The 9,887-nt window shown below is 49.1% G+C and overlaps 1 protein-coding gene across 1 annotated transcript; it reads right to left on the reverse strand.

Annotated features, from left to right (window-relative positions):
- Window positions 1–887: 887 nt before the first annotated feature.
- Window positions 888–4,402, reverse strand: SLC35C1 (solute carrier family 35 member C1). The gene is made up of 2 exons (XM_009993055.2): window positions 3,859–4,402; window positions 888–1,609 (listed from the first exon to the last, which is right to left on the reverse strand). Exons 1-2 carry the CDS (start codon window positions 4,400–4,402, stop codon window positions 1,050–1,052), a joined length of 1,104 nt encoding a protein of 367 aa, XP_009991357.2. The 3' UTR covers window positions 888–1,049.
- Between the last annotated feature and the right edge of the window lie 5,485 nt (window positions 4,403–9,887).

Genomic DNA, 9,887 nt, shown 5'->3' on the forward strand with positions numbered 1-9,887 from the left:
TAAAGGGATTGATGCAGCTGAGCAAAATCAGGATTTTTTTTTTTGGGTTGAAGGATTCATTGTGCTTGCTGTGGGAGGTGTTTAAAAGGAACAAGCCAAAAGACAAAGGTATGTATGGAACAAGCCCCCTGAAACAAGCCTAATCAGTAACGACCCCTTTTAAAAACACAACCTACCCCCTACGTAGAGGATAAAGGGGACAAGTATTGCAACCCCATGAACTGAGATCTCTGCTCCACAGAAACAAGTGCTTCAGAGTAACTTTTCCCCTCCTGGCTGTCACCGAGAGAGGCAGAGGCCAAGCTCACTCCTCCGCGAGAAACACCACTTGAGAGACCATGCTCTCCCTCACGGAACATGGTACAGGGGGAATGAGAAGTTTCCATTTCTGATTCTTAGCATGATTTCTGGAACTAAGAAACCAGGTGGATGAGAAACACAGAAGAGACCTCAGCAGGACACAATACTGACTCTTTGGAAAGAAGATTTGAAGGCACCAGTGCTGCTTAGGCTTGTGCAGGACCAGAAGGAATTTCCCATCCTTTGCACTGAAATGGGGCAACAGGAAGAGTAACTGTTACCAATTCTTTTACAGCAGAACAGTTTACTGGAGCCTATCGGGGACTGCCGGGCTACGTGCCTCTTCCTCACGTGGAGGTACAGGATTGTGTAACTTCAGGCTGCGTTCATTCTGTTAATTCTAGACCCTAACTACACAAAGCTCCCATCCCAGACTTTGTCTGCTATGAGCCCACCCCCTCCCAGAAATGCAAATTGCCCAGATTAGATCAATAGCAACATTCATTTTAAAAAAGATCACAAAAAAAACTGATTGCTCTCTACACACATGCTCTCCCAAACTCCGATACAGGACGAGATCCCACAAATAAAACATGATCCAGTCAGGTCTTTGGCTCTGGTTCCTGACACAGTTCTCAATACACTTTACAAGTGATTTCTCTTCCTGCTCCTTGCTCATCTTCTCCCCGGGAAGAAAGGAGCACCAAAGGTTAACTTCTCAGGCACAGAAATGGAGGTGCAGGAGCTGCCTACACACCAGTCTCATTTCTTTCACTGCTTTTGTCACTGGAGTCCTCTTGCACCTTTCTCATCTCCAGCCCTTTCACCCACGTGTAGGCGAAGGAGCCCCCCAGAACCATTAAGTTACTCGTCCACCACAAGAAGCTCTTTGTCTCCTCAAAGTAGATAACAGCCAGCACTGTTTGGGCACAGGCCTTGGCTGTCCCAGATACGTTGTGGGTGAGTGGGCTAGTGAACTTAATCTGAAGTCCAGTCACATATCCAATGGCAAAGCCAAACACTCCCCCCAGGGTCATCATGCCCCAAAAACTGGGGCTCCCCAGCTTGTCGAAGTGGTAGAGAGTACGGAACTCGCCCAGCAGCATCATGAGAGGGAAGAAGAGGACACAAGCATTAATATTGTTGTAGAAGGTCAGGCGCCAGATGCTACCATCCACCACGGGCAGCACCTTCTTGGTGTAGATGGCATTGAGTGAGACACACAGGCTTGCTAAGATCCCAAAGAATATACCCGTCCATGAGAGAGTGCCCTCTGCTCCTTCTTGGTCAACACCCAGCCAGAAGCCACCTGCAATCAAACAAATCAGGCATCATTTGAGCAACTGCTGAAGGACTCAAAACATACAGTCAGCAATTCATCATCTACTGTATACTGAACAACCACGAGCAGAGACAGGCCTTAAAGGCTTCCCCTTTCTATTAAGTGAACCCACAAAGTGTCATGACTAGTGTCCTGGGAAGATTTATTTTGAGAGTGTGAGTAATTTACTGTGCTATCATTCAATCTCAGAGAACCAATTCCCACACTGAGCAGACAGCATGAGTTTAGAGACTGTTACTCCAAAGAACCATGAACTAAAGTTAAAGCTACTCTTTGTGTATAGGTCTTTTTTTTAGAAGATCATATGATTTTTTTTTTTTTTTCAATTGAGAAGGCAGCAAACTGATGCACAGGTAGCAAGAAATATTCCTCAAGGTTTTTTAAAAAAAGTAAAAACATGGATGTAATATTAAGAAGCTTGATCAAAAAAAAATAACAAGGCAGAAAATGAGTGCAGTACCTTCACCACATTAAACTTCTTTGATGGGTAATGCACTCTTTAACCACCTCCCAAACAGGAGCTACAGGCTTTGTGTCTCCAGGGCAGAGAGGGAGACCTCTCCCCATCCAGCTCATAAGCAAAACATAAAAGGGGAAATGAGCTACTGAAGGAGCACTGCACTGCCTCTCCATTAGCTGCCTCATGTTGGAAGCTATCTGGCAAGCTGCCTGCAAAGCAGCTAACGTGCTTTAAACTAAGCCCAAATACAGATGGGTTCAACACACAGACAGGGAAGGGCGTTGCGTCAGGCTACAGAGGACACTCAGCTATGCTGCTACAGGCATATGGGCAATGCTCCCACAGCAAAAGGGGATAGCGTCAGGGGACAGTCATAGAGAAACCCTGTAAGGCCAGCAGAGGCCATAGTCCTTTGCAAAATCCAAACACATGACTAGCTGAAGGCAACTCCTTGCATCACTTAAGTAGAGAAAGTGGTAGTTCCGTTCCTGTCCACCTCTTCTATGGAGAGGAGATTATCTTATCTCATTCTCATTCAAGTTCATCTACTTGTCTAAGCATCAAAGCAAACACATGTCCACCAGGAACCAGACTGAAGTCAACATTTCACAAGCCTTTGCAGGTCAAGGGAGGTGATTCTGTCCCTCTACTCTGCTCTCGTGAGACCCCACCTAGAATACTGCATTCAGCTCTGGGGCCCCCAACATAAGAACGACATGGAGCTGTTGGACCAGGTGCAGACGAGGGCCACACAGTTGATCTGAGGCCTGGAGCACCTCTCCTATGAAGACAGGCTGAGAAAATCAGGGTCGTTCAACCTGGAGAAGAGAAGGCTCCAGGGAGATCTTACAGCAGCGTTCCAGTACCTAAAGGGGGCCTGCAAGAAAGCTGGAGAGAGTGTGTAGTGATAGGACAAAGGGCAATGGCTTTAAACTGAAAGAGGGGAGATTTCAATTAGATATAAGGAAGAAATTTTTTACAATGAGCATGGTGAAACACTGGGACAGGTTGCCCAGAGAAGTTGTGGATGCCCCATCCTTGGAGGTGTTCAAGGTGGATGAGGCTTTGAGCAACTTGACCTAGTGGAAGGTGTCCCTGACCATGGCAGGGGGGTCAGAACTAGGTGATCTTTAAGGTCCCTTCCAACCCAAACCATTCTGTGATTCTAAATGGCCTTCCAGTGAAAAGTAGCTTTTGGCACTACCGGTGCCTTTGGAATGAGACTTGCAAGCAATTCTCATTAAGCCAGCCAATACCCTATCCTACGTCCTAACCACAGGACCAGATCTTCTGGTGGTGGTTTACGTTTGGTCAGCTAACCCTTCATCACATGCATTCAACCTGTCAGAGTTGGCTGGCTTCATTGCATGATCCCAACAGTGCTGACATAAATGCTGCTATTGTTACCAAAGTCAATAATCAACAAGCCCTTGAGAACAGAAAGCCACCTGCTGTTTGATGAGCTCTGGGAGAGGCTGCGGGGGGAGGTAAGGCAAGCTAAACTTCATTAGAGAGTAGAGAGCTTTTAGTGCTCAAAGGAAAAAGGAAGCCATAGCCAAGTAAGAGTAATTTTCCTTCTTAATGAGTTACCTCCAGACATGCAAAGCAGGATGCCCAAGGCAGAGCAAGGCAGGAGCCCTGAGCTACTCCACCTCACCAAGGAGCCACCAGGCACATGGGCATGGCTTCCCAAGGGAAGACACCCCACGTCCAGCTCTCCGAGGTTATGGTGCATCCCCCTCCCACTCCCCCTCACCTATGATGACTCCACAGGCCAGGAGAGCATAGAGGGAGGTGGTCTGCTTCAGGAGCAGGTAGGAGAGCAGCACGTTGAAGACAGTGGTGAGGGAGCGGCCCACGTTGTAGAAGGCCACGCCGACATGCTTGAGGCAGAGGTTGTTGGAGGTGACCATGCCGATGAAGACGGCGGAGAGGGGCAGGACGCTGCGGGACACCTTGGGGTCGAGGCGGAGGGTGGGCAGGCTGGGGCAGGGGGGCCCGCAGGCCACCCCCAGGCTGAGGCCCAGGCAGAGGGCAGCCGTCAGGGCACACTGGAAGAAGGTGACGAAGACGGGGGCGTCGAGGCGCAGCGAGGGGCTGTCCAGCAGGTACTTGTTGAGGAAGACCATGGCGATGGAGGTGAACCAGTAGAGGCAGACCACCACGGCGATGCGCAGGGCCCGCAGCAGGAAGGGCGCCTGCCGGCCCTCCTCACTCTCCGCCGGCAGCAGCGGATCGGCGGCGCCACCGCCCAGCGCCATCCGCAGGATCCCCGTTCGCGTCAGCTGCGCCCTGGTCATGGCGGGCGCAGGCCGTCAGCCGACGGCCCCCGCCCGGCCCGGCCCCGCTCCGCCCCTGCCCTGCCGGGCCGGCCTCCCACCTCCCGCCGCCGGCCCCTCTCACCCGCCGCCGCTGCCGCCGGCCCCGCGCTTCCCAGAGCGCCGCGGCCCCGCCCGCCGCCCTTTATTCACGCCCCGCGGGCGCCGCTCGGCGCCTCCCCGGCCGCCCGGCCGCGCCGCCATGTCGCGGAGGGCCGGCCCCGCCCCGCCCCGCCTGGGGCCGTGGCGCGCCGCCACCGGCCCGGGAGCGCGGCGGGGGCCGCTGTCGCGGGCAGCGAGCACGAGTAACGAACGGGGCAGCTGAGGGAGGAACAATGGGCTGAGGGGGTTTGCCCGCGCACCCTGTGCAGGCAGCAGTGAAGGGCTGGGGCGGGGGCCGCGGGGGAGGCGCTGCGACAGGGCAGCAGTCCGTGGTAGTTCATGGCAGCCGGGCAAGGGGACTGGCACCGTGCTTGTCTGGGGCACCGGGGCGGTGGGCGGCAGGGCCGGGGTGCGAAGAGGGTGACTGGTAGCAGCCCTGTCTCGGGAACAACACCCCGAGCTCGTGTCAGTCCTTTGCGTGCTGGTCGGAGCAAATGGGATCTGGGGCTTGTACCTTCAATGATTTGCTAACACGGATCTTGACCACAGCCTTTTGACCACAAAGTACAGGTCTGTGCTCTGCTGCTTAAGCCTTATTTGCAGAAATAAAGTTCACCTTTTTGTGGAGGTAAATAAAACCTTCCTGGTACGACCTGAATGAAGTAAACGTGGTGACACCTGTAAACAGCTCTTAAGGACGGTACAGGGAAGTGTTGGCTGCCTTATTCTCCTTCCTGCAGCGTTAACGTTAAATCTAATCAGGACAATGTCACTGCCAACGCCATTAACTACTCCAGTACTGATATGCAGCCTGTGGTGAACTCTGTACCGCCCTGCAACTGTGCAAGCAATACAGGAGCTTGAGAATAGCTTATTTTCAAGGTAGCCTGGGTATTGGGGTAAGCTGTGCACACTCCTGATAAAGCAGTTATTCCACAGTCCCACATCATCATTCCAGGTATAAAAAACCCGTCTGCCCATTACTCACATGCCAAAAGGTCCTTCTCTTAATGACGCCTTATAACAAAGGAGCCTTTCAATACCAAACTCAAGCATGTTGTGAATTCAAACTGCTGGACAGGATGAAATAAATTAAAATTAATACCAGGTTCCACGTGGCGGGGGAGGCAGCAGTGAGCTCAGTGTCAAACATCGGTCAGTACAATCCCCCACTCCTTATTTCGACTGAGACTGCTGCAAAATGTCTGGTCTGCAATGTCCTGGGGCCTGGCAATTGGCAGAGGGCACAATTATGGAGATTTCGGAGGCAATGCCAGGGGTGTTAATTGCCCTCGTAGCAGCTATGCTCTTGCAGTTGTGAGGGACAGAAGCATAGCAGGGGCTGTGGGGAGAGAAATGATGTATTTCATTATACCAGTTGATGTGGCTGGAAGGTATTTCAGGCATAGTGTGCTTTTCTCAAATCTCTGAAATCGCATTTTTTTTCCCCCTCAGGTGCATCAGTTGGTTTACTAAAAGATGCCACCTTTCCTCATAGCCCTTCCCTTGTAAACAGCACCTGGGTGCTGGTTGGAATCACGTTCCCGCTGGACAGAGAAAGTTGTATTTGAGTGTTTGCTCTGGACTTTCCAAGTGCCCCACAGGTGACGGAGAGCTCTGGGTACATGCTGAGCAACATCTCTCACCCCTGCATCTAACGATGGGCTATCAGGCACCTTTCCAGCCTTGTAGATCCCTTGCAAACCCATAGTGAGTTTTGCCTCCTCACCTCACTGACAGTCATGGTTTAACCCCAGCTGGCAACTATGCCCCACCCAACCACTCACTCACGTCTGCCCGGTGGGATGGGGGAGAGAATCATAAGAATAAAAGTGAGAAAACTGATGGGCTGAGATAAAGACAGTTTAATAGGTAAAGCAAAAGCTGCGCATGAAAGCAAAGCAGAACAAGGAATTCATTCATTACTTCCCATTGGCAGGCAGGTGTTCAGCCATCTCCAGGAAAGCAGGGCTCCATCATGCTTAATGGTTACTTGGGAAGACAAATGTCATCACTCTGAACATCCCTCCATTTGAAAATCAACATAAACTAGATTAAACAGTACAAATCTGGAAAAAACTTCAACGTAACACACCATGTTTCCTGTAGCTGAGTACGAATACCGGATTAGCCTGTGTACACACAGGTGTGTAACGACCAGTGACGTACAGCACAGAAGAAAGAGAATCTTGAACAAGACTCTAGAGCTGATAATCAGCACAACAGGCAGCAAGCAGGTATTACATCACACATCTCTGATAACAACTCTGAGAGCCAATAAGTCATCATCGTGACCAGCAACTATTAAACTAGTACAGTGAATGCTTATAACAAATTTGTTGTAACACGCTCTGGTCAATCTGTCATTATCACAACCCTTCGTGCCCCACATTGGGTGCCAAAAAAGACTGTTGTGGTTTTAACACGGCAGGCAGTGAAACAGCAGGCAACTGCCTGCCAAATCCCCTGCCCTGGTGGAATGAGGGAGAGAATTGGAGGGGTAAAGGTAAGGAGACTTGTGGGTTGAGATAAAAACAATTTAACAATTAAAATATAATAATAATAGTAATAATAGTAATAAAATATACAAACAAGTGATTCACAGTGCCACTGCTCACAACATGCTGACCAATGCCCAGCCTGTCCTCAGCCAGCAATCCCGAAGGAGAGAAATCCCAAAACTGCAATCCCAGAAGAGAGAGTGCTTCCCGGCCAACCCTCATCTATATACTGAGCATGACGTTGCATGATGTGGAATACCTTATCGGCCGTTTTGGGTCTGTTGCTCTGGCTGTGCTCCCTCCCAACTTCTTGGTGCACCTGCACACTAGCAAAGCACAGGAAGTTGAAAAGTCCTTGATTTCTTAGCAACAACTAAAAACTTCAGTATAGTATCAACATTCTTCTCATACTAAATCCAAAACACAGCGCTATTCTAGCTACTAAGCAGAAAATTAACTCTATCCCAGCCGAAACCAAGATGCCGACCTCCCTGCTCTGCCTGCCTGTGCAGGCTGCCAGGAGAGCTGCAGCAGTGCACGGTGTTCTCCTGAGCATGCACGGGCCATGAGAGCAGGGGGATGCAGGCCTGCAGCTCCTGCTGTGGAAACAGCAGAGATCAGGACTCTGTGGAGCAGCTGGCATCAAGGCAGGGAAAGCTGCTATCGATGTGCTGGAAATGACCGACTGGTGTCCCATCTAGCTCAGCCATGTTTTGCTCTGCTGCTAGAAGTGCAGCTAGTGCTTACTCATTGCAAGCTTTCTATCCTGCATCCCTTCCCACCCATCTCCTTCCAGCACTTCTCCCCTAAATGGCATTGGTAGGGTAAGAAAAAGAAACTGAACAGCCTGGGTGTGGGGCGCTGGGTTGGTTCTAGAGGTCCCCGTGGCCTGTTACACATACCTGTGGCTTCAGCATTACTCGTTTGTCTTGAATTTCAAGGAAATGACCTCTCCTACCACTGATGTTGCAAGTGTGAGCGCCTCTGGCAGAATCAGAGCCAGATATCAATCTTTTTTTTTTTCCTCTCTACCACTTGCTAGTGTTGTTCAAAATGTCTTCTCTAAACTAAACACAGATATTAGAGACGGAAAAAAAACAACCCTCAATCCCATCTTGTCCGTTCATTCAGCACAAAGAAGATTGCTTTGTCCTGCACAAGTTTGAAATATCCCAATCAATAAAATGTTCATTGCTTCTCCTGAGGGGTATTCTCCAGCCTTATCACACATGTATGGCACGTCTGCGTGGGAGAATCGACCAGAATAGCGCTCTCAGCTCTGCCAATATAACTCCCCAGTGTTGACAGTGTATTCCAAAATAAAAGTGAATTATTCTCAAGTAATCAGGAAGTTCTGCGGTAGTTGTGCTGGTCAGTCTCCCTAGGCAGAGCTTGTCTACGGCATGGCAATGGTTCTGACAAAGTGCTTAGAATAAAGGCTTGCCCAGGTGCAAAGACTGCCTGGCAGAGTTACTTCACCATAGCCATTCCTGCTTACCTGCCTCACAGGATGCTCTGCTTTGGGGAAGGTGATTTAAAGTTGAAGGCGATTTAGAAATTTCAGAGTAAAGATGATAATGAACAGGTTATAATGCTGATTGGAGCCGTTGGGACAATGTAGCCTGGTCTCAAGCACAGCACCAGCCTTAGGCTTCCCTGAATTAATTCCTGCTTGAATTAAAGCTGATCTTTTAGGGGAAGAAAAAATCAATCTCAGTTGAAAATACTTTCAGGGATACTGAACTCAGTGGGACACTAGCAATATTATTCCGATGGCTGGTTATTTCCCACTAAATAATGTGCACTCTTTTTCATGCTTGGAGTTGCCTAGTTCAAGATTTCAACCTCTGGATCTTGTTACAGCTTTGCTGATATTTTACAAGCAAGCACTTAGAGGCGGATGAAGTTACCTTTTAACCTAGTTTTTGAGAAGATAAATATATTTAACTTCCTTACAGAACATGTTTCTTATGATATAGTAGCAGCAATTCACTTCCCTATGCTGATGAAACTTACGTATTTTCCAACCCTGCTTCCTGGTTGCATATTAACACAATAGCACATACCATGAAGAGCCAGCACAGGATTATTTCTGGCTTAGGAGTGTGCTGCTTCATGTTCCTTGACTGCTTTCAAAATAAACAATTATTGCTGGTGGAGGTCTGAGACTGGAAAATAAGCAGCTTTGACGGGTTCCTCGTGTTGGGAAATCTGGCTGCCTCGGTAGTGTCCTTGTTCCTATGTCCTACGAGGTGCCTGCACTGCCAGCATGCACACACACACACAGACGTGCACTTCTGCTTCTTATTTAGTCCTTTCCTATGTGTACAGAAAACCTTTTAAAATATGACAGCTTGTGCTCCTCTAAAGGGACAGCTCTCCCCTTCCTCCTTAAATGATGTGACCTACTTGAAAGCAAGAAAATCAGCTGATAACCAGCAGCCTGACTGATAAAATAGCAATAGGCTTTGGGGTGTAGGTCAAATCCACTGGTGAGACAGCATAAATTGCATTTCCTGGCCACACAGGAGAGCTGGATGTACCGACCAGCATGTTAGTGTGGGAATAGGCCCTTTATAAGTTATGCAGAATAGCAGACCACTTTGGGGTTAGAAAAAGGGCTCATTCCACTACCTGGAATGGGAAATGAGAAGAAACCAGGTCAGCAGTGAGACCATTCCAGGATATTTAAGGATTTATTGCTCCTTCTGTGTATGGGGATCTGATTTCCAGGTAATACAAGCATCCCTGATGCAGATATTTATAAAGTGTGGGGCTAACGAATCAAGGCATCAATCTAGCTTTATATATGTATTAACAAATGCACACATGTATATACAAATACACATGTAAGTATATATAAG

The sequence above is a fragment of the Tauraco erythrolophus genome, chromosome 6 (genome assembly GCF_009769465.1).
Source record: "Tauraco erythrolophus isolate bTauEry1 chromosome 6, bTauEry1.pri, whole genome shotgun sequence".
In the NCBI taxonomy this organism is placed as follows: domain Eukaryota; kingdom Metazoa; phylum Chordata; class Aves; order Musophagiformes; family Musophagidae; genus Tauraco; species Tauraco erythrolophus.

Excerpts from the sequence above, each read along its gene's own strand:
- SLC35C1 (XM_009993055.2), bottom strand. The coding sequence starts at position 4,402 with ATGACCAGGGCGCAGCTGACGCGAACGGGGATCCTGCGGATGGCGCTG. Across the intron at positions 1,610-3,858 it reads GGCCTGTGGAGTCATCATAG|GTGGCTTCTGGCTGGGTGTT; the intron begins GTGAGGGGGAGT and ends GTTTGATTGCAG.